Genomic DNA, 24,862 nt, shown 5'->3' on the forward strand with positions numbered 1-24,862 from the left:
CGCAACCTGCTCTTTGCTCCTGCGCACTGGAAAGTTTCAAAAGAAAAAGAGAAAAAAAAAAAAAAAGAACAACAACAACAAAAAAAGTAAAAAACGGAGAATAATAATAATTTAAAAATACAAAAAGAATAAAGGGAAAAACTAAAAGAAAAAAAAAATCCTTTAATAATTCATCCTGAAAGTGCCACTAGTTAACCAAGCAAAGCTCTTTTCCCCTTGAACCGCTCAGTAAAGAGTTGCTGCGTTTGCAAAACAGCACACCACGATCGATAATCATAAATAATAATAAATAATAAATAATAAATAAATATAATAAATATAATAATAATAATAATAATAATAATAATAATAATAATAATAATAATAATAATAATAATAATAATAATTTAATCTGTCTTGGGAGCGACTCGCCAGGCTGTGCCGGGCAGCCGGCTCCGAGCCGCCCGGCCTCCCGATCCCGCTGCCGGCGGCGTGGAGCGGCCGCCTCACCCGGGCTGCGCGGCTCTGCGCGGCTCTGCGCGGCTCTGCGCGGCTGTGCTGCGCTGCGCTGCGCGGCGCGGCGCGGTGCGGCGGGGAGCGCGGCGCGGCGCACACACTGGGGCGGAGGGGGGGGGGGGGGGGGGGGTCAGTAGCGTCAGGCTCCCATGGCGTCACTATTGACGTTTCGCATTCCAGCCGCTCTATGGAGAGGCCGCTAGGGCTCCTCTCACATAAATGACGTTCAGAGCGAGGGAGCGGGAGAGCAGCGCAGAGAGGCGCCTCCGTCCCCTCTCTCCGCGCAGGCACACGCGCACCCCGGGGCACTCGCACCGGGGACGCGGCCGCAGGGCCCGGCCCGGCTCCCGCCGCGCACACACACACACGCACACGCACAAAACACGCACAGGCACACACACAGGCGCATCGCGGCGGCGGCGGCGGCTCGGCATCCCTCGCCCGCCCGCCCGCTCCTTCCCTCCCTCCCGCCGCCCGGGGACGGGCTCCTGGCTCCTCAGGCTTTTGCAACCCTTTTCCATGCCTCGGGATAACGCACCCTCCGGACCTGCCGCCGCCGGGAGTCTCCGGGGTTTTGTGTCTCGGGTCCTGCCGCTGGACAGCGCCTACATGCGCCTTTAAGGAAGCGGGCACCTACAAACTAGATGTAAAGACGGAACCTCCACAGCAACCGAGTACGTATACGAACGAGCGGGAGCGGCTGAGGGAGAGGGACAACGCGACGTGTCCCCACTCCGTCAAAGTTGCGCCGCCGGGGTCGATGCTCGGGAGATGCCGGCGGACGCGCCGGGCTCTCGCTGAAACTTTTCCCTCTTCTTCTCCACCCTTCCCCCCCCCCCCCGCCCCCTTCCCCCCCCCCTCCACCCGCCCCCCCCCCCCCCCCCCAGCCCTTCTCCCCGTGGATGCTCACTCGCCGCTCGGCTTCCGAGCCACCCCGCCGGCTCGGCACCCCCCGCCGTGCCCGGGGCACCGCAGCCCCCCGCAAACGGGAGGGCCGCGGTGGAGGGGAGCGGGAGCCGGAGCCCGTGGTACTAAGGTATTTCTGCTGGTTGTTGTCATGGAAATGATGCTGCCGGCGGCGACGGGGAGTTTACAGCGCCGGTGATGAATGGCAGTCATTTGTCTCTTTCCTTGAGCCGCGCTTTGGGAAATAGGTGGTTTTGTTTGCTCAAGTTCGAGCTGTCTAATAGGGACGGCGGGGCAGGTCGATCTAATCTCACTTTGGGGGAGTGCAGCCCCCCACGGCAGCCCGAAGGAGCTCGCCCAAGAGGTAATTGCCGGAATGTGACAATTTCGTATTGAAATGAGACGGGATCTTTGCTCGGCACGTTTGCCCGGCAGCTGCTCCTCGGAAATGTGCTCTTTTCCCTTCGGAGGTCAGGAGCGGTAACGAGGGGCTGCGCTGCCCCGGCACGGGCGGTGCCGGGCGGGGAGGCTGCGCCCCGCTCCCCGCTCCCCGCTCCCCGCTCCCCGCTCCCTGCCCCCGCCGCGCCGCCCGCCTTTCCCCGCTCGCCCCGAGAGCTGCGAGAGAAGTTTCAGTCTTGGAAAGAGGCGAGAAAGCGCGGGCGCTGGGTCGCGGTACTATGTCGGGGGACGGTTGTCGGGACGGCGTTATCGCGATACTCTTTCCCGGGCGGAGATGCGGCTCACCTTCGCGCGGCTAGGGAATAACGCTGTTATTTAACTTGCGATTTTCGGAGACGATGGATTCCGTGCGAGGATCTCTCCCAGGGAAAGGGCGGAAAACGCTTTTTTTTTCTGGAGGGGGGTTGGTGTGTTGGGATCGGAATTTTTTTTCTCCAGGGGAAAAAAAAGAAAAAGTTTGGGAATGAATCGCTAACTTTTATCCAAGCCGCTTCACTCGATTACATTCTTCGCCCTATTTTTCTCTCCTCCGTGGAGACCGTTGTATGCTGGAGTCAAGCCCCGGTAAAAAACAATGGACTAAACCAGACCAGACAGTTTCTTCGGAGGTGAATCTCACGCGAGCTCGTGGATATTTGCTGGAGTGACCGTGCAGCTCGGGGCGATGCCCCCCCCCCAAAAAAAAAAAACTCGCGAGCTAACCGGCGGTGGAAATCGAGCTCGAAACTTTTTAATTCAATGGAGCTTCCCCCTCCGCGGTCCCTCCCGGGTAAATGAAGGTTTCGAAACTCGCCTGAAGAAGTCACAATCACAATGGAGTATTTCACGGTTTCCTCCTCGTATTACAGGGTGGGGAGGGGTGTCACTCGGGGCTGAATGTAAAGTGCACGGAGGAAGAAAAGAGCTTTGACAAGGGTAGTTATTTCCTCCTAATTTACAGCCCTTATGGCTCTGCGCTCCTGGCTCGGGCGGCTGCAGTCCGGAGGGGTGTTGCATGGTTAAAAGCGCAGCGAGTGTCTCTAGGTAACCGGCGGCGCGGGGGGGCGTGGGGGGGAGAAGGAGCCCCAGGGCGCTCCGTGCCGAGCGGGAAGCCGCCTCGCAGGAGCTCGGGAGGGAACAAAACCCTCGGGAGAGAAAGGGATGAGCTGACAGTCACTTAACATCCCGGGAGCGAGGCGGAGGGGGAAGAAATATCAAAGGCGAGGGACGCGGGGAAGGGAAAAAAAAAAAAAAAAAAAAAAAAAAAGACGAGGAGAGGGAGAAGGAGTCGCCGGGGAGCGGCTCCCGTGGGCCGGGGCCGGCGCCGCCGCGTATCCCCCGCGCTGCCGCGGAGCCCCCGGCCGTGCTGGCCGGGGCCGCGTTCCCTCCTCCGCGCCCGCGACGGTGGCCGCGGGGCGTCCCGCGGGGCAGAACCGCGCGGGGAGCGGCGCCCGGAGCCGCCACGGGCTTAGCCGGGCTGCTCGGGTACCCCTCAAATCCGACCGGTGCCTTGCATAGAAACTTCCAGCCTGCTTCCCCCCCCCCCCCGGTCCCTCTCACCCCCCCTCCCCTCTCAAAAAAAAAAAAAAAAAAAAAGTTCCCGCGGGGAAGTGGACGCGGGGGGATGCTGCCCCGCTTATTGTAGTCCCCCCGCGCGGGGCTCTCCTCTTGCCTTCCCCAGGCTCCTCGCTCGGAGAACAAACCGGCGGCTCCGTTGTCCCAGCCCGGTGCTTTCTGCCTTTTGTGCGCCGAGGCAGCGGGAGCTGGCAGAAACGCGCTTCCCCGGCCCGCTCCCCACTTCCCACCCGCGGGGCGAGGCGGGGGCTTGCCGTGGGTCCCCCCCGAGGCGCTCCGCCAAGGGGGGGCCGGGGTGGGGGTGGGGTGGGGGAGGCAGGGAGAATAGGGGGGGTGTCACCCCTCTACCCCGCCGGGCACCGCCGCCCCCCCTGACTCTGCCTTCTCCTCCCGCCGCCGCGGACAGAGCCCGGGTCGGAAGAGCGCCCTCCGCCGAGGCCCGGCCCCAGACCCGTCTCCGCTGAGAGGTCCCAGCCGGCCCCCACCCCGCCGCCCCCCGCCGCCGCCGCCGCCGCCGCCGCCCGCACCTCCAGCCCCACCATTCAGCGCGCAAGATACCCGCCAGGTAAGCTGCCGCTCCGCGGGGCCGGGCGGCCCGGCTCCTCCCGGGAGAGGAGGAGGAGGAGGGAGGAAGGAGGAAGCGGTGGAGGGGGGGATTGGGTTAGGGATGGGGTTCGGGAGCTGCTGCCGCGGCCCCTACCCTGCCCCACATCCCTTTGACATCAGCGGTCCCCGACGTCCCGTACCGCGGCCGCGGGTGTTTAAATCCCCAAAGAATCCCTTTCACAGGGCCCGCAGCGGTGCGGTGCCTGGGCACGTGGGGGGTGCGAGCCCCCCCGCCCCGCCGCCCACCCAAAGATGTGCCGGGGTTAGGGGGGAGGTGGGTGGGATGTTCGTGTCCCCGTGAGGAGCGCGGCTCGCTTGGCGTTGCACCGGGCATCCCCTGTGACAAGCTCTTGCAAAGACAGCAGAATAATAGAAGGTAAAAGCTCTGAATGTCCCTGCCCTGATTTTTTTTTTTTTTCCCCCATTCATTTGGGCTTTGACGACAGGTTGCTCTTCAATGCGCCTCCTGTGGGGCTTTTTTTTTTTAATATTGTTGGGTAAAGAAGAAAAAATCCCAGGTTATTTACTTTGCAGGATAGTTAATATTGGTGCCCTAAGTGGAAAAGTAGGGGTTAGAATTAGTCAAGTGCGCTGGCAAAGGGCGAGGTAGGAGGAGTCCCGCAGAGCCAGGAGAGACCAGACCTTTAGGTTAGAGATATTTTTTCTGTCCTCAGGTCAGACTTATTTTAGACTTCTGTTTTCTTACTCCACTTTGCACAGAATTTAGTGACATAACCCTGTTCTGCTCAGAAAAATGCAGGGAAGAAAGCATCGTGATCTGTTTCCCTCAACTCCTGCTCATTTTCTGAGCTAGCAAAAAAAGCCTTTTTCCGTCACAGGGCTGTGTATCAACACGTCCACTTGTGACATTATCTGTCCAGGCACTCACTTGTGTTCCTCAGACAGTTCTTAGTGGAGGCGTGTGGAAGGAATTTCTTTCCCTTTTTATTTGATTGAGCACTGATCACTCAGTTTTAACAGACGGTCCTTGAACTAACAAACGATAGTAATAGAACTTGCCATGAAATGTGTGTGCATGGAATAGCATGGACAGAAATTGATAGGAAAAAAAGACAACGGTAGAAAAATGCATAAATAACACTGGGAGGCAAGGCTTGTGAAAGGGTTATCCTGCTTTTTTTCTTTAAGCGTGTGGATTTACAAGCAGGAAAGCCTTAATTTCAGAAAACAGCACTATTTATTTTTCCTCAGTTTTTAATGTTTTCTCAAGAAGAAGAAAGATCTGAATGGTTTGTGACAGTATGATAATTGAAATCTGGTGCTTAGCTCAAATACGTTTATCTGCAAAGCTAGCAGGAAAGAATTAAAAGTTGATTTAACACAAATTATTTGGATTCCTGCATGCCAGGCTCAAGTGCAAATTTTAAAATTGTAAGTGAAGAGAGTTCTTAATATAGTGAGGAAACCCCCATTATTTTTCACGCAGCTTTTTTTTTTTTTTTTTTTTTCCCTGGTACGAATTATTTCTCAAGTGCTTTCGGAATATAAATTGCCATGACTAAGAAGAGATGAACTGCACTTAATTTTGATATACATTTTCTCCATGTTTACTTTTCTCTTTGTGAGAGAATTTGTACCAATTGATGCATTTTATTGCTCTGCTGTGAAACTGAAATACACCACACACTTTTAGTTTGGGTTGCAAATATTGGGCTAGAATCTCACAGTGTTTAGTCAGGCAAACCTTTAATGGATTGCAGAATTGGGTCCTTTATTTCCTGTGAGCAGCAAAGGAAATAGGAGACTAGTAGAAAAAGTGAAAGAAAAAAAAGAAAATAAAATCTTTATAGCCAGGCACTGTGTTGCTTCAACCATCCCAGCTATCAGTGAACCACGTTAACTTTTATGACTAATGGATAAAAACAATTCTATTAGCAGTCTAAACCTTGCTTTCCCATAAAAACAGAAACGCCACATTCTTTTTCTCTTACATTTTTGCCAATTTAAGGATATGTTGTACCACCCACTTTTTTTAGGAGAATGTTCTACCACAGATAAGCCTTAAAACTACTAGTTAGACAGCAACCTTAAATTATTAGCTGACCAGAAATATGCTTCAAAGGCCCAGAGTTGAGTAAGCAGAATCGAGGTTTGCAAGTCCTTAAGCAGCAAACACTGTGATTTGAGTCGTTCCTCTGACATGCGCTGCAGATGCTGTTTCTTTTAAAATAAATATAATTTTTAATATTATGCATTTGATAATCTCATTTACCCTTCATGAAAATTTTATGGCACGGCCGCATGCATACAGAGACAGATTTAGAGCCATAAACTGTTTTCATTCTGCTTATCTAATTCTCATTGACACCTATGTATATTAAGCAGCAGATGTAGGGCAGCTTGAGATAGATTCTTCTCTCACTGACACTGGTATAAATTTGAGTTGCTCCCACGACAGGGTGAGAGCAGGCTCCCTGATACCTAATGCTTAGTCGATCCCCGATGCATATTTCTTGTTGAAAGGCAAAGACTCGAGGCTAATTTATATGTCCCCTGCCCAGGCGAGAGTGGGAGTCGGGTGCCTGACTGAGCTCCGTGAAACGTGGGAAAGCTTGTAGGAAGGAAGCTCGCGAGGGTCTGGGCCGCGGCCGCGGCGCGCTGGGCCGGTCGTTAACGTCCCCCTTTGCCCTTGCAGATATGCCCTGTGTGCAAGCGCAGTATAGTCCTTCACCGCCCGGTTCGAATTATGCAGCTCAGACCTACGCGTATGGCTCGGAGTACAGCTCGGAGATCATGAACCCTGACTATGCCAAGCTGACCATGGACCTGAGCAGTACCGAAATCACTGCCACTGCCACCACCTCCCTTCCCAGCTTCAGCACCTTCATGGAGGGTTACTCCGGCAGCTATGAGCTCAAGCCTTCCTGCCTCTACCAAATGCAATCTGCCTCCTCTGGCCAGAGGCCCCTCATCAAGATGGAAGACACCCGGCTCTCCCCGTACCAGCCCTCACTGCCACCCTCCACGGACGAGGGGATGCCCAGCACTTCCATGTACTTCAAGCAATCTCCGCCCTCCACGCCCACCACGCCCGGCTTCCCCTCTCACCAGAGCCTGTGGGACGAGCCCCCGCTGCAGCCCACGCAGACCTGCCTGCCGCCCGGCCACCTGATGGAGGCTGCCCCCATGAAGACCGTGCCCCCGCGCTTCCCCCTCTTCCACTTCAAGCACTCGCCCCCCCACACGCCGGCCGCGGCCGCCCACATGTGCTACGACCCTGCCTCCCTGAGCCTGCCCCTGGGCTCCGACAGACCCGCCGCCGGCCAGGCGCCCATGGAGAGCCATTCCTACGGGCTCCACCTGGCCAAAAGACCAGCCACCTTAGCCTTCTCACCGCTCGGCCTCAACGCAGCCACCTCCAGCCTGATGGGTGAGAGCAGCGGCAGCGGCGGCGGCGGCCTCCCGTCGCCGCCCAGCCGGAGCTCCTCGTCCGGGGAAGGCACCTGCGCCGTCTGCGGGGACAATGCCGCCTGCCAGCACTACGGGGTACGGACGTGCGAGGGCTGCAAGGGCTTTTTCAAGGTGAGAGCTCGGCGGTTCGCTCCCCTCCCCGCTTCCCGCAGCCTCCCCGCCCTCCCCGCCTGCCCTGGCGTGCTCCTGGCCCTCGCCCCCCGTCGTGTGTTAGGGCTCAGAGCCCCCCCCCCCCCCAAGCAGGGCGGGATGCACCCCCGCCCAAAGCTTTTGAAGAAGGCCAAAGCAAGCCCTCAAGTAGGGTAAAAAGATCAGCCGGTCTCGGCCGAGGAAGGGCCATGGCCGTGAGCTGGGCAAACCACATCTCTGGCCTGTCAGCATCCCTCAGCAGAGCATGGCTCACCCCTGTCTGAGCTATGAACTGCGTTTATTCCGTAGCAAAACTCACCTGGAAAACCTACAACCTGGGTTTTACGCAGTCACTCATTCCAATTAAACCTCATTTTTCAGCGAGAAAAGAAACCCTAAAATCATCAAGTGCTCTTAGGGTGAGGAGGGCTGTGGGGTCGGCACCGGGAGGAAACTGGTTTCACGCGTGGGACAGACCCAAGCACTTCCAGTGTTTATTTGGTTGCTGCCCCGTCGTTACTCTTCAGCTCAGGAGCCCAGCGAGCCCCCACCAGTGGCAAGCTGCTGGCAGAGCAGTGACTAAGCAGTGCACGGGGTCCCGGTGCCGGCTCTGTAACGGAGAAGGCTTTGCAGCTGAGTAGCGACACGAATAACTTGCATACTGCAGTGCCTCAGTGGAAACTTTGTGCTTATATTTTTAAGAATTGACTACTCCCTTTCTGCTCTTCGGTTTGGGTGCTTCGTAATTTCCTTTCAACAGACTTGAGTTCCGATTCCAGTATTATTTTCAGAAATAGCTTGTTTAAGTGAAGAACTCAGGACAGATAGACTTTTGGTAGGATGGTTCTGGGCAGCAGGTTTAAGATTTGATACCTTTGGGGTTGATTTGGTATATTCCTTCCTGCAAAGATAGCAGTCACGCCCCTGTTTTGGTAAAAGATTCGATGGGAACAACGAAAATAGTCCAAAAATAGTTGAGGGAAGGGCTTACAACATTTTTTTTTAATTGTAGACGGAGCTGCTGATGTTAGTTAAGAATAATCCTTTGACAACATGCTAAAATACACATCTCCTGTAAAACTCATTTGTTTTTTAAATATAACTAGAAGAGGGAACACAACCTGGAAATAGCAGCTTTTATGGGCCCAATCTTGCCCCTATGGAAATCAATAGCATATCCTTGACTGGGAGCAGTATCTAGAGCTTATTGTGCAAAATTAAACAGCTCTCAGCTCCAAAGCACAATGGACAATATTTGCTGTGTCTCTTATATTTAGTACATTGAGACTGTTATTTGAAAAGGAACACAAATTATGAAATAAGATTTCTCCATTAATTTAATTGCAGTGAAAGATTTAATATTGAATTTTGAGTTGATAAATTTGTTCCTGTTGTGATACCTTTCTTACTTTTTTTTTTCTTTTTCGGTGCTAAGTTATTTATTGATGTATCTTTGATTTTAAGTATGGAAACACATAATACACTTTTGCATCACTATTTGTTACATTCTCTCAAGGCTTACCAGGTTTTTACAATTTTTCAATTGACTGTATATTTTAAGGTCATTTTAGAGTTAATTAAATGTATATAACTACAGTATAATTCTATCTGCTTTTTTCCCAAGTCAGGTTAGCTTTCCCAGAATATTTAACTAAACATATTTTGTAGGGGTTTCTGGTATTTTTATTTTTCTCCCTGATGATTTTAATGGCTAACCAAGCCAGTTATTGTGGTATTTGACTAACAATAGCGATAGCAAGAGAAGTACATTGCAGATCATTTTGATTTTATTTTAATAAGGTCAGCAATAATCAAGGGAATGAACCAAGTAGAAAATTGTTCCCAAAGGGATATTAAAAGCGGAGATAATCTAATCCCCAAAGGTAGATGTGATGACCTGGTAATTTCAGATATGATTTTATCATTCAAAGTTGCCTGTCTCCAGAGACTTGCTTCAGAACAATCCTAGATGATTTTCATTGTCAGCAGCTAACACTAATAAAATTGTTTTTCCTGCAGGCTAGTGTGTTAGGAAATTAATTTTATCTAATTATATGAATTGCACTGTCGCTTTTCATGTTGTAATTAAAACACATTTTGTCAGGTTCTAAGTTGTTGAAGAAACGATCAGTTTACTATTTTTGTGTTGCATTTTCACAGAGAACAGTTCAGAAAAATGCAAAATATGTTTGTCTGGCAAATAAAAACTGTCCAGTGGACAAGAGACGTCGTAACAGATGCCAATACTGCCGGTTTCAGAAGTGTCTCAGTGTCGGCATGGTTAAAGAAGGTAAGGACTATTGCTATTATTATCCCAGACACTGAAATACTACTTTTAATGAATCTCTGTGTGTGCATGTGTGGACATGGATGTCTTTACAATGAATTTTACAGTGATGGGATTCATAACTTAGCCCCAAATATGCTCATTTTGTAATAAAGTATTGATTTTCTTCTTTTCACCCATATTATCATATTTAGACTTTAGACCCCAGAGTTCAAGAGCAGCAAGGTCACAAGAGGATAATTTGACAGTGGCCAAAATGTCTCCTTTATTAACTTTGAACGTTGCTCAATAATGCTGTTGGCTTCCCCCTGTTATCTCACCGGGGGCTGCACTGGATTGTGTGCATTTTGACACAGGATCTTGTCTTGTTCCCGTAAGCTGATTGTAAATTTGCAATTAATGTAAATGGAAACAAGGATCAACTCATTAGTCCCAATTCTGCAAATATTTTAAGTATGTGAGTAATAGCGTGTGAGCAGTCCCATTGCAAATACTTTCATGGATAATATAACCTACATAGCATGACCATATTTTTTCAAATGTTTCAAGAAAGCTAAACTGCTTTGAATGAGTGACTCTGCCATATAAAAGGTGCACCGGTAGTAGGAACATTAGAATTTGTGTTTCAGATTCCAGTTCCTTTCAGCAGTAGAGCATGTGTGTGTGTGTGTGTGTGTGTGTGTGCATGGGCACACATACACGGGCACGTAGATGTGCTGCAAACAAAGCATGAACACTAAGGAACACAGCTGGGCTTTCAGTCAGCGGCTACGTTGCTGCTAATGGTCATAGGTCTGACGCAATTTTGGTGTTCCTTTGCAATCAAAGGCATCAAGAGCACGTGCTGAAACTGGAGAATGCTCTTATTTTCGCCGGGCTGGCCACCATAAGAAAAGCAGGTGTTTGTTCTGATCTGTCCTTTGCTGGTATCTTCACAACTTATTATTCCCTTCTTTCTCCCCCCCCCCTCCACCTAGTTGTCCGTACCGACAGCCTGAAAGGGAGAAGAGGTCGGCTGCCTTCCAAACCAAAGAGCCCCTTACAGCAAGAACCCTCTCAGCCCTCCCCGCCTTCTCCTCCCATCAGCATGATGAACGCCCTCGTACGAGCTTTAACCGACTCCACGCCCAGGGAGCTTGACTATTCAAGAGTATGTCTCACTTTTCTTTGTCTGTTCGTTTTCCACATAGAAATGGTTTGTGAACTGCATTTCTACTTACCAGCTGGTTTGCAAAAATGAAATTAAATGTGAAATTTGGATGCGGGTAGAAATTTGTCCAGCCAGCCATGTCTTTCCATGAAGGGAAAGGAGGTGCAGTAGAAATTAGTGTTAGTAACTATTCATCATGAGGATCTCAATCACAAAGTTATCTGCAGTATACTCCATGGGTGAGTGAAAGCAAAAATGTGTGGATAAGGAGAGAATTCTTGTAAAAAGGCTGTGCCAAAACACTAGCAATTACAATATAATCAATTAATCTACCAAGTTCAGGAGCTGTACTCATATGTCCAGTATCTTAATTTCCAGCTTCTGAAGGCTAAAATCTAGTAGCACTTCCCTAATATTCAGATATAAGGGTTGTGCAAACTAACACTGGATGGATAGGGCTATTTCTGTTGAAATCAATAGGAATTTTACCAATATTTAAATGGGACCAGGGTCTGGCTTTGGATACCCCAGCGTGAATATCTCTTCAGTAGAATTCACATTTGTAAAACAAAGCTTTTAAAATCAAAATTCTAAGAAATTATCTCAGCAAAGCTTTACCAGAGATTATATATTTTTGAATCCTTGTTCTTTAATGTATCATATTCACCATTTAAATATTCACAGAATATATTGAAAGCTTAAAAACCTGTTCTATAGTTATTAAAATACAGCATTGAAATGGCCTGTTAAATACATTTTTAGGCAGGTTGATATAGGAAAAGAAAAAAATACAGCTAAGGAAAAAGGAGATCAAATTCCCTCCCCTTAATATGATTAAATCCGAGACTGTAAAAAATACAGCTGTACTCAGACAACATCTACATCAGCCATTTATCACTTGTTGTGAAGTAATATTTAATACTAAAACATATTTGATTGTAATTATCTAAAAATTGCACTGTTCTACTTTAGACTATACTTACCTATAGCATCATTTAACATTTTTAAGCAAGCTGTAACATCTTTCCTTCAAACTAATCTGTAAGTACACAATCATATAATTTTCCAAATTATTATTAAGAATATAGCTGTTCAGTATCCGACAGCCTTTTAGGGGAGAATGCATTAGCCATATTTACACATATTTTAACTTACCCAGAATGTCTCAGGGGGTCATTCTGCAAATACTGAGGTGTGTGACAAGCTGAGCTCTTTGACAGAAATCTGCTGGGTTTCACAGAATTACAGGCATATAATAGCTCAGGCCATGAAAGCAGTAACTAACCATGTGTATTTATTTATTTATAGATAGAAAGTTCTTTTGCATTTACAAAAAAAAAATGAATGAAATCTGTGTATTTTTATGTGACTTTTTTCTTTGTCCTTTGTAATTATTTCTCTTTTAATGAAAACAGCCCATAGATCTAATTGTTAAACAATTCTGACATTACAGGAAGGACATGATTGACAGTAAATTAATTTAGTCTTGGTAGCTAAAAGATTAAGTATGATTGTCTGTTAGGACATATTAATATCTAAATTTTTCTTTACAATAAAATATATAATAGTCTGTTATGCTCAGCAGTACTGAAAAAACAGAGATACCCTGAAAAAAAATTAATAGATTCTTATGTTTTTCAAAAACCTTAGACTTACTTTGAAAAGTTAAGGGAGATCAGAAACAAATGCTGTGTAAAAACTGAGATAAACTAAATGAAATATGCCATAAACACACTGCAATGCTAAAAAATCCCTTTCAGGAATAATCCTGTACCTGTAAAGACTGACTTATGGCATGTTTGGTTAGGCTGTGACCCAGACGAGCACCACAAATGGGCAGATCTGGAAACTGGCTTTGGAGTCAGTCCTAACACTTCTGCAGACATGACCTTAATGTTTAGCATGGTCTTCATGTTTACAAGCCATTATGTCTTGACCATCTTAAAAATATTGATAAGAGTTTCAGAGAAGAATGTGTCCCCTTTCCCTCCAAAAAAACCTACACACACACAGAAAAAAAAAAAAACAAAAACAAAACAACAAAAAAAAACCCAACAAAACAAAACCAAAACCGAAACAACAAACAACCAAAAATAAATTATATAAGCTATGAATTTTAAACAAAAACAGATTGGAACCAGTTCTATTCACAACATGGCTACTTTTCATTTCAACACTGGTTTTAACTTACCAGTCCACAGCAATGGTATATTTAGGTACTTGTTTTCAAAAAGCAATTGCTAGGAGGAGAATTTGGTTTATGAACTCCGTAAAGGCCAAGGGCCGCAGTCCGGTCTCACACCTGTTTTACTGGTACAATTCCACAAGTTTACATTTCTGAGTGAGATGAGAATCAGACCCTCTATCTTGCTGTCCTCATTCATGCAGAATAGCCACCAACTTAAATAGAAATGTTGCCTTTTTGGAGGGAGAGTGCAGCATTTAGGTAATAATCCCCCCCCTTCCCCAGCCACAAAATTAAGCAAATACGAGGCTTTTGGAAAAGCAAGCGTAGCTTCTCCTCTGTGCAGAGAAGTTATTGTTAGGCTTTTGCAGCTGTAGCAGTTGATGAAGGTCTGATGAAAGAAGGCAAAGGGTGCTGCTAGTTTGCGCTATCAGGCTCCCCCCCGTCAGGCTTTCTGAATCTCTTTAGACATACCACACAAGTTAATGTTGCTTGCTACACGTGCAACCCCCTCCTTGAGTAACAGTCGGGTTTCATTTAAGTCCCGAAGGAGCTGTGAGTGAGGGGGTAAGGCAGAGTTTTGTCTTCTGGCTTTCTCCCGTCGTGCCTCCAGTTTGCGCAGGGCAGGTTAAGAAATGCAGATCGGAGCCCTTCCGTACCATGGCCTCCTGACCCAGGGCAGGCTTACCAGCTGTCTCGGTCAGAAGTTAGGTCAAATATCGCCTCTTCTCAATGAAATAATCACGGAAAAAACCCACAGGTTCTGGTGCACAAAACAGAACAATACACATTGTTTAGGGTTATTTATATACTCATAAGTCTGTTATGAGTAAACAATATTTTTTTTTAGCTATCCTTTGTAAGTGCTGACTCTTTGTAGCAAGCAGTGATGTATTACAGCAGCTAAAATTTACACGATTCCATATGATTTTTTACTTCTCTTCTAAAATTTCTCTCATGGGATAAAATATAACAGCAAATACAGGTTATAATTTTTTTAGATGCATTTAATTTAATGAAGTGCCCCACGTGGGGTATGCTGTACTGTAGCATTCACAGTTATGTGACATAATGCAGCATTCAACTTCATTAGAAAATGTTAAAACTTTGCCTTACTTTTGCCAAAGGAAAGCTTTATAAATATTGGGAACAAATTAATACCTGGCATAATTACACTGACTTGTGATGAATTATATTTAGAATGAACTTAGGGTAGTATCCTTTTTCTTTTCCTTTTCTTTTCCCTCCCCTTCACTGCTCAAAGGATCAAGAATGTGTCTTGCCCTAACAATACCTATGGTGAAGCAGGAGTTTCCATCAGCCTGTTTGGTTTCCCTGTGTAGAAAGAAGGAATCATAGGTCAGCCCCTGCACAGCAAAGCACATCTCCCAGAGCCAAGACGCACACTCTCTTGGCTTGCTCCGCAGCTTCATTTTAAGAGCGTCCAGAACATGCAAGGTTTCTGAAAAAGCATATAATCTTTTTCTACCCACTAATCACCTCGGCGCATCTTGCTGCAGTCCGGTGCCAGGAGTAGTGAGCTCATGCTGCTTGAGCATCCTCAACTGCTCCATTCAGTTGGGGGACTGAAAATGTAAATGATGCAGCATACAGATTTTTCTACTGCTGCTCTACATCGTCTCTATATTTTGGCCTCTACCTGCTTCACTGCCATGGGATCCTTCGGAGTAGCGAGGGCAGAATTTGTCTCCCCATAAGCTTTACAAGAGGGATTGCACATGTTTCACTAGCTGACTAAGGATGTGAGCTGGAGCTTACTGCGAGAAACTAGTGCAGTTAGTGTTGAGTAAGCAGAACAGAGTTGTTCAGGGCTAGCACCGGTACCCCAGCTATGACCAGAGATCTCAAGGATTGCTATGGTTCTCCAATAAGTCAGCGACTCTGACAAGGTGTCCTTCATCCCTTACCCACCAACAGCAACCAGCTCCAGCTAGGGCAGGCAGAGAACAGGACACCTGCCTGAGAAGTTTTGCTTGCTGCCCCCCTCGCTTTCCTGCATAGAGGTGACTTCTGGGTTGCAGTTTGCAACGTGGGTGATACCTGCAGCCCAAGTGGCATGCCTGCAATAAGGTCCTGTCAGGCTGCTGGCCCACTGTTACTGATCAGGAAACAGATGTGGGTCTTTCTGCTTCTACTCTGGCTTGGGGAGGTAATAGGGAAACCTTTAGGCTGGCGGACTCAAGCCCTAACTGCGTGCGGAAAGTTGCTTCCAGAGGACTTGCACACTTGGACATGCACACTTCTTTCAGCCATGGAGGCCACCCCAACCTTTCCTTGGCCGAGTCCCAGAGAGAGAGTGGGTATGAGGTCTCTCCCAGAAATAACCCACCAGTTGTCTGATGGCGAGGATGTTGTTACAATAAATGCCAGATTATTCAGTTCCTGCTCAGAAAAACAGCAGCGCTTCCCAAGCGCAGAATCAGACTAAGCCACGAAAGCTCCTGTTGTATTTTCTGCCAAGAGAGAGAGAGCAGTGTCACGGGAGTGACAGGGATCCACTGGTGAGGAAGCAGGAGATAGCGGGGAGGGAGCTGTCAGAGGGTCACAGGGAAGCTGAACAAGCTGAGCCTGTCGAACGGTTGTCTGGAAGAGTTATGGCTGCATAAGCAGGATAATAGGTTCTCCTGAACCTTAAATGCTTCTATTTGAAGGATAAGAGGTGATATGGGGCAGCTGTTTTACTCTGAACCAATTCTGTATTCAAATGAAGCAATGCTGCATGTGTCAGATAAAACATGATTTATCTTACGTGTCTCTATCACTGTCAGATAAAATGCAGTTTGAGAGGTTTTGGTAGAAATCTGGTTTGGAAGTACTGAGACAAATTCATCAATGGAAAAGTGTTTAATTGTAGCAAGTTAAATAGTATTCCTCATCTAGTGTGATGGAAATTATCCTGCCCACCAGGTTTCTGTTTCTGTTTACTAACAGCATATAGGTACTTGTAAAATGTGATAAGTATTATATTTTATTTATAAAATTAAAATGATTTGTATACATGTGGAAATATTTTTGCGGTATAGATCTGAATAGCAAAATGCCTGTAGATAGCCGAGTAGGTAGGTAGACGTAGGCCTACTTATTATGTCTTTGATAATAATACCATCTTTTCCACACAAGGGAATGTTGTCAGGCAAGTAATGCCATGTGTTTCACAGAATGCCCTTAAATGCATATAACGTTGCTTTCTGTGGCTTTCATTTTAGTACTGTTCCACTGATCAGGCTGCTGCAGGCACAGATGCAGAACATGTACAACAGTTCTATAATCTTCTGACTGCCTCCATTGACATAACTAGAGGCTGGGCAGAAAAAATCCCAGGATTTACTGACCTCCCAAAAGAAGATCAGACATTACTCATAGAATCAGCTTTTTTGGAGCTGTTTGTACTAAGACTCTCCATCAGGTAACTATTTATTTAATTTCCTCTTAAGATGATGTGAAAAATCATCCATCTGAATATTTGTAAGGAATAAATATGGCACTGTCTTTGAACATTGTCAATTGTACCAAAAAAACCCACAAAACATCAGCAGTGTCTGCATCCTACAGATATGATGTTTAATTTGTTTTACACTGCAGAAAAACCAATGAATTGATTTAAAAATAGAGAATAGATCTTGCTAATGTGTTTCTTTTTATTTTATATACCCCATCCTCTTCTTCCATAGTAATCGAAATCAATCCTCAGGTACTATTTGAGCAAGTTTGCTTCGTACACATCAGCATAAACTACAAAAAAGTGCCTTCAGTATGGAAGCTTTTTCCTTTGCCCCCTTCTTTTGTGCATGCACATCTTCATAGTCTGTTTTTGAAAGGGACAAAGAAGATCTAAAATCTTGTTCAGATTGTTTTTGTTCTTAATACCAAGTCATTTAATAGAGTGAGATGCTATTTATCAGTCTAGCACTAGTTAAGACATTTTACCAAAAACACTTTCAGGAACTGGAAAAATTCCAAACGGGTGATATGAATTATGCCTTTGTTTCTTTAGGCTGAAAATGACCTTTGCATGCCTTTTTTAACAGGGATATTGGCAATGGGGAGGGGAAGGAGAGGAGAGCTTGTAATATATTTCTTATGCACAGGTTTTCACACAAAGGAGTTTATGATGTTTTGTGTATTGTGGTGCATTATCGCATGTATTTTCCATTGGTTTTTCCTTATCAATTTTTACAATCTAAAAATGCAGATGAGACTAAGTAAATGCTGAGAGTTTCAGAATCTCTTCTTTCTCCAGTTATTATTAGTTTTGTATTTCAAAATGCACACACTTAGTATTCCTTTGATTCAAACATACAGTATTTAATGTAAAATGTCTTCTCTGTTTATGCCTTTGGGCAGGACCAAAATCTTAACTAATTAGACAGTCTACACCACATGCTACAGCTAACCTCAGGCTTATAACTCTACCAAGTAAGCAATCATAGAAGCTTGTTTGTTGTGCTTTGGCCCCAAGGGAGAAGCATATTGTCAAATGTGAATGCCCACATATGTCTCAGGATAATATGCCTTGGATTTTAAATGACAGACACTTCAATACTGGCTATGCATTTTGCTGTAAAGTAGAAGATGCATTTATAATTTTTTTTTCAATTATTTTTATTTGAGGTCTGATACTGCTGAGGATAAGTTTGTATTCTGCAATGGACTTGTGCTTCATAGACTTCAGTGCCTTCGTGGATTTGGGGAGTGGCTCGACTCTATTAAAGACTTTTCCTTAAACTTAAAGAGCCTTAACCTTGATATCCCAGCCTTAGCAAGTTTATCAGCTCTAACTATGATTACAGGTAAGTGCTCTTTTGTTAATAGAAAGCTTCAGACTCTAGTCTTTTGCTTTAATGTGGATTCAAACAATTTCAGTTAACTTAGCTATATTCTGCGTAAAGTGAGTATGGTTTTTAAACATTGCAACGACCATACCAAAATTGCGGACTAACATTAGGCCATCAGATACCCCTGTTAAAATCTAATCTAACTCTCATGGTTCATGGTTCTTCATGGTTTAATTGTTTTCTTGGAATAGTTTCTAAAAAGCAAACCACTTCCAATCAAATTGTGTAGCTCCTACAAAAACATTCAAAATATTTGCTGAATTCCCAGAAAAGCCTAATTAAATGACCTCACATATTTATAGCACCTATCATTGGTTTAGGTTATTTTCTATATAGTAGGTATGTCATTTTTAGGTAGACACAGATAGACAGATCTCGTTCTGTATTATCTTTCTGACAAGAATGAGGAGAGAACTGACTGAAAGGATGCAGGTCAATGAATAGGATCCCTTGCAAACTGTCTAGATGAATGTAGAAAAGTTGTTCTATAGGAAGAAAAGTTTTTCTCCTTACAACCCATGCCCTGTTTTGACATGACAGCTCTTTGTTCAGTTAGGCAGCATTTGGTTGCCCTTACATAAAGAGTCAAAGTTGTCCAATGGCTGGCTCAGGTCACCCTAAGATATTTCACAGAAATGTCCTTTAATTAATAACACTCCACATTTCTTCCTTTCCTTGTTAACAAGCCTTTCAGGAGTTGGATACATTGTGCTGGTCTTTGGAAAGTTTATAAACAAATAGAAGTAACTGTTGCCTTTAAAATGAAAGCATTTCTGTCCATGAAAGCTTTACCAGTTTCTGTATTTGTCAAGCTTTTCTTGATTTTCTCACCTGTATGAGATGATGCTTAAAATTAATGTAGTTTTCTGCCTGTTTCTTTATTTCATGAGGCCATTTCTGCAGATTTGATGTTAAGGACAGAGTATACTTTCATGCGATCTAAATTAGACCAAAGCTCCTATGTCTAGTGATTTATATTCACAGGTTTCAGATCTTCAAGGGCAGCTAGCTAACTGAGGGACTCAGACAGAAATTTGGTCACTGAAAATGGGTGGTATTGTATAATGATGAACGATATTATAAAGAAAACCTGAAAGGGGAGATCAGGTAGTTATGGCTAAGAGAGCACTAGAGCACAAAATTCTGGCAAATAGGGTTCTTTTGAGACTTTCTCAGTGATAATATATTGAAATTTTATATTCAGGAAAGCCTTGATTTGCCTCTGGTATTGCATCCCATGGGAAATGGCTTCTTGTCTTCTTCCTCCAGTTTTAGTATGACAAGCAATGTGCTCGTTTTTAGCTAGTCCCACTAAAAGATAAAAAATAGTAAAGATAAGTTTTGGAAATCTGAAATCTGTTGAACATTTTTAAGCATTGTTTTGAGACTTGGCTTAGATTTAGGTGAGTGTTTTAGGTGCCATTCTTTACCTGTGGAGAAGGTACTCTTCTCTCCTGTAATGGACTGCTGGAGGCAATGGGTAGTTAGCCATGGTTCAAGCCCTTTTTGTCAGTCAGAGCAAGAGAGAGCGACCTTTTCCAGGAACATAGGATATCCGACTATTGAGTATCACGATCTTTTGTGTTGAGGCCATTTGACATATTTCTCAGGCTGCTGACTGGCTGTTGTGTATGATGATCTGGGGACAAGCTGGTGCTCAGAGGGACACCCAAGGCCCAGTCTCTGATCAGATTCCAACAGGAAGGGAATCTGACCAGGAATCTCTCATGTGCCAGATGGATATCCGTGTCACCAGGCTGCAAGATAGGAAGGAGCAGGAAAGCTCTGTTTTGTGAATCTAGTTGTTTAATTAGCAACATGGCAAAACCAAAATGCTGGCTTGAGCAAAATTTTCTTCATTACTACACAAACTGCTCCAGTTCTTATTTTGCATTAGTCAACTTTTCATGACTTGATGGTTCAACCAAAAAAAGAAAAAGACAACAACCCAGTGTTCTATAATAGTCATAGATTATTTTAATACTGTACAGCATTCTAGGTAGCACCAAATTCAAGAATTGTCTCTCCAGGTAAAAAAAATCACTCCTGGGAACAATGACATGTTTGTTCTTGATTTCATGATGCTCTCCATAGCTCAAATGAAGATGTGCTCTTAGAAAACAAACCCTACTGTGCACTAGTCATTGGCAGAATTGCCGAAGGAGAAAAGTGAGAGAAGTCGCTACTCACTTTTGCATGTTCTCTCTCTGTTATGCAGGAGTGACAGAAAGAACTAACATCTCTCTCCCGGTGAAGGAAGAGGGAATAAATGTGAAAATTAGTGTTGGTGGCTAAAAGACATTCCACTGTTACAAGTGTCCCAAGATACTAAAGGCTGTTCTCTAGTTTTGGGACGTCAAATCGGCTCCCCATTAACAGCCCCGGTAGTTCCAGTGCCCTTTAACTCACCCTGCTGACTTGTTGGGAGCTGCAAAGCTCCATGTCCTATCTCAGCCACAGCTGCAGGTCACAGTATAGGATGCATGGTTATAGGCATGTATGACCATTTATTCTGTTTAGTGATTTTTAAGAGGATGACAGGAGACCTAGTGAGTATCACAATATTCACTAATTCACTGCTTGTTTTGAGTAAAACTAAAGGTATGCACAACATAAAATTAACAGGAAAAGATTCTGCGGTATTTTGAATTGTATAATCCATTAGAAAGTCCGTATATTTGTGCTTTTTCTGTTTATTTTATGTTTCCTGGGAATTTGCGGCATGTTGCTTAGAAGGAAAAGCATCGTGTCGGATTGCTGCTGAATTTTCAAGTCCTGTCAGATAGGACATCAGCTTGAAAGAGCACCCAGAATGAAAGAAGTGACATCTGGTTTATTGTGGGTGGCTTGCAAACAGTTAACTTAAAACTCTGGAATGCCAAAGCTTATCTTTTTTCTTTAAGGTACTCCTTTAGGATCTTCCTCTCTCTGTCTCTCTTCTCTTTTTTCAATTCCTTCAGTTGGTTAAGAAGGGCTGGACACAACCTCCTCCAGAGCACATCAATGGCGCTCGGAGCATCAGCCAGAAAAAATGAGTTAGGAAACAACACACGACACTCACCCCACATCCCCATGAAGGTTCTGTCCTGTTTTTTTTCTTTAGATCACTTATTCTGTTGGGATGTAGGATCTAATGAGCTAAAGAACAGTGCCAACATGGAAAGAAAATGCTGGTCATCTTGGGACAAGTTCTGTCCTTAGTTCCACATGAATGATTTCTATCAGTTTAGGGTGTTGCATGGATCACAAGTGTTCCTGCACAGCCACTCTATGCTGGACTGGATAGTGCTGCTGGTGAAGTTTTACACAGTAGACCAGATATTATCTCAGTGTAGTCTTGAAAATCCTTCTTTAACTTCCCAAATGACCATTTATAATGCTCTGCTTTACAGTTTTTCTAACAGTGTGAAAATATAAAAACTGAGAATCCAGTGCAGATCATCTCAAGGGCACACTCTAATTTAGCCTCAAATTTCTTCCTGCTCTAAAACTGCTAGTATTTTTCTCTCTGTCTTGTTGATTCACTTTTCGTCTCTGCCTCTTCCTTTCTCTATCCACATCAAAATATTATTGTTTTGCCCACTTGACACTCTCAGTGGGATGCTGCTGAGTACAGAGCATTCTAGCCTTCATTCAGCCAAGCTCTTTCAGCATATGTTTTATTTTAAGTGTTTTACAGACCAGCCCAGAACCACTGTATATATTGGGGTTATTCATACTCTTAATGCTTTGTTAGACTGGCACCAGAACATTGAAGAATACTGTGAGGTTTCAATTAATTATGATTTTGTGTTTGTTTTCCTGCTGTTGGGCTTTCCGTTCCAGTTTACAAACACAATTTTTAGCACCAGCAGTCATACCAAGAAAGAGTAAGGAGTCCAGTCTAGCTAAAAAGGGCCTGGCTGCTGCAGTTCCCTTCTGAACATGGGTTTGTCCAACTTCCCTGTGGAAGGGCGGCTCACCTACTCTTCAAGAGCAGCTATCCTTCAGTCCTGTTGCCAGGATCCTCCGGAGTGGGTGCTTCATGTGCTGGGTCTACATGCAAGCAGGTGGCAGACTGGGGGAGTGTAGGAGAGCCAGTTATAAAAAAAAACCCAACCTCCAGATTGCATTGTCTGCGTTCCCCCCGCCACTTTGCTGAGGGAAATACTGTCAGCATCGAAGTGCAGTATTCACTCTTCCTTCTCCCCTCCCACCCTTTTGCTGAGACAAGAACCCTTCCCTCCTACAGCAACCAGCGGCTTCTGTGCTACATTGTGGTGTTCCTAAAGGAGGGAGCAACCTGTGCTGTCCTGTGTGGTCAGTCAGCTCATCTGACTTTAGGTGCCTTGCAGAGCTGATGGAGAAATACGGGGCACCTCCAGAAGATGACTCACCCACCTAAAATCTGAATTGTCACCTAAAAATGCCCATCCTTCCACTGATGTTAGGAAGAGCTCAAGGAGTCCGTGCTCCCAGCTTGGGCACCCTTGTGAAGGGCCTGAAGGTTAGGCAGGACGAATATGGGCCAGATTGCAATAGGAAAGGAGACTCTTAGATCTGCTGAGTTGCAATCTTGCTGTGTAACAGAGTGTGCACGAGACAAGCAAAAAGCTGTAGGCAACCGAGCCGTGTGTTTATCTGAGTTATAGAAGGGGAAGAGGATTGTGAAGGGGAAAGAGAAAATCATATAATTATATTGAAATCAAGACAATCGAGAGGCTTGTTTTAAGCATGCAGTGCAAACTTGTTGCATTTCTGATTGAACTAACAACTCAGAATGAATTAAGGCTAAAACTGACACACCCTGACACAGAGCACAGAGCCTAGGGGTCTTCGAGGTAGTCAAGGTCTTTGAAATACCCGTGCTCTTTGAGAGGGGTTTCTCATAAAGGTAGCACCCAGTCTGCCTAGCTGTGGCATAATTTACCCCATGTCAGAGATTAGGGGAAGAAGGACTAGCACAGCTGGTAAATGTTTTTCCTGCTCTTCTTATTTCTTCTTATCAACTTTTTGCCGATCAGCATAATTATAGCACAGAATCGCATTGAGATTCCTGGGAAAAGGAGAAAGGTGTAAAATACTTGCTGTGTTCAGTTTGCCAGGATGAGCTGCTAAGTGTGCAGAGCTTCAGAGGCAAGACTTTGACGAATCATTTTGACAGGCTTATGGAGAGCATCTTCGCCATAAATCACCATTTTTCTTGCAAAAATCAGTGGTATCCTAAAACACAAGGCTGAGAAATCCTATATTCACTTTACCCATGCCTTTTTAATTGTCATTATAAGAAAGTCTGAATACAATAATATTTACCTCCTCTATCAGTTAGAGGAAATCTATCCGTTTTGACTAGCTGTCCTTCTTGGGATAAATCCTGGCCTTACTCATTCCCTTGTGGATAAGAACATCCTGTGGAAGACAGTGAACGATTAGAGGCCATCAGTTTTGGTGCCAGTGCACACACTTACCACAGGTGCCTCGTGTTGTTCCTTTTAGATTGAGTAAGAAAGACTGCAGGTCTTTGTGCAATTGAGACTGGCTGTGTGGAAAAGGCAAGAAAATATGCTTCCTGCTATTTGAACTCTATTAAATTTAAGTCTTTGAGTAAAGCAGACCCAAGACTCCTTGAGTCTACCAAAGAGAGGAGCCGTTTCTTGTACGAGTACCTTCCCCAGAAACTAGTTGGGTGCTAACACTGGAGACTGCGATGGCAGTGCCAGTGCATGCAGTGCCCTTTACTAGTGGAAGGACTTCCACGCAGATGGCTGTGACTTTCTATGGGTCCACAAGGGATGCCTTAGGGATTGGAGACTGAAAACCCCTGAGGCAGTTCAAGTCATGAGGAGTTACCTTTGAAGAGATTTGCAAGTAGCAAAGGCCATTGCATGGCAATTCATGCAGGAGAGGAAAGTTGGGTTTATGGGAGACTGCTTTAATGTTGCAGCACCAGAGAGCAGGCTAAGGATGGAGTATCTCTTAATTCCAAATCTCTGTGATTTGGTCATGTAAAGTAAGGCGACTGATATTATAATTTTTGCACATATTGTGTGTTGCGTCAATATGTTTCATGGCCAGCCACCAAAGACACGATTTGTTCATGAAACTTTTTGAACTTGTCAATGTGAGACAAAGACTGTTTAGTTCTGGCTGGAAATGTTAACAACAATGCTGTGTGTTCCAAAGCCAGAGATAATTTTCCATACTCTGCAGCAAGGTACACGCTGACTGAGGCATTGGTTTAAAAATGTCCTCTGCTAATTTGTAGTCAGGTTTTAAATCCATTCTAGTATTTCAGCTCCCTAGATTTATAAAAATATCTTCACTTACATAGCCAGGAAACAGCTTCAACACAGATTAAAAGATGGGAACTCTTCAAAGACTGCAAGATTAATTTAATGTCCTGTAGATTCTCTCAGTAGGCTAGTGGTTAAAAAAAACCAAAACCCTACAGCTTCTCAAACCTGTATAAAATATTTATCCGCCAAGATTTTTAATGGCAGAATCTGCCAAAGTGTTTACTCTCAGTGACCTGTATAGTTAAGGCTTACATAATTACTATACACCATTTACTGAAAAGGCTTTAAATATTCATTGACTCCTTGTGTTTTAATGTAAACAAGGCACTTAGAATACCTAGAGTTTTTAATATCTGCAAGGTGAAGAAGATGTCTGAAGCAGATGTTACTTCTTCGATGAGTGTTGCTCTGGAGCAACAGGGCAGATTGATGGTACTTATATGACAGAGCACAGTAACTTCTGGCCAGAGAGGTACACAACTGCACATCTCTGATTCTGATCCCAAACCAGTATTCTTCAGGAGCTAG

The 24,862-nt window shown here is 45.0% G+C and overlaps 1 protein-coding gene across 4 annotated transcripts in view; it reads left to right on the top strand.

The window, feature by feature from the left end:
- The first annotated feature begins 707 nt into the window (after positions 1 to 707).
- The window catches only part of NR4A3 (nuclear receptor subfamily 4 group A member 3), a 28,670-nt gene continuing 4,515 nt past the window's right edge, over positions 708 to 24,862 (top strand). Inside the window, exons 1-7 of one of the 4 annotated variants that reach the window (XM_042797931.1) lie at positions 708 to 1,169; positions 3,521 to 3,979; positions 6,677 to 7,563; positions 9,742 to 9,871; positions 10,846 to 11,018; positions 16,431 to 16,630; positions 17,836 to 18,014. In XM_042797931.1, coding sequence (XP_042653865.1) covers positions 6,679 to 7,563; positions 9,742 to 9,871; positions 10,846 to 11,018; positions 16,431 to 16,630; positions 17,836 to 18,014 — 1,567 coding nt within the window. In that variant the 5' untranslated portion in view covers positions 708 to 1,169; positions 3,521 to 3,979; positions 6,677 to 6,678. Of the gene's footprint in view, positions 1,170 to 1,398; positions 3,980 to 6,676; positions 7,564 to 9,741; positions 9,872 to 10,845; positions 11,019 to 16,430; positions 16,631 to 17,835; positions 18,015 to 24,862 lie in introns of those variants that run through there. The other 3 variants (XM_042797930.1, XM_042797929.1, XM_042797932.1) reach the window with 3 other exon arrangements.

This window comes from Tyto alba, unplaced genomic scaffold (genome assembly GCF_018691265.1).
Source record: "Tyto alba isolate M040663 unplaced genomic scaffold, T.alba_DEE_v4.0 Super-Scaffold_27, whole genome shotgun sequence".
Taxonomy (NCBI): Eukaryota; Metazoa; Chordata; class Aves; order Strigiformes; family Tytonidae; genus Tyto; species Tyto alba.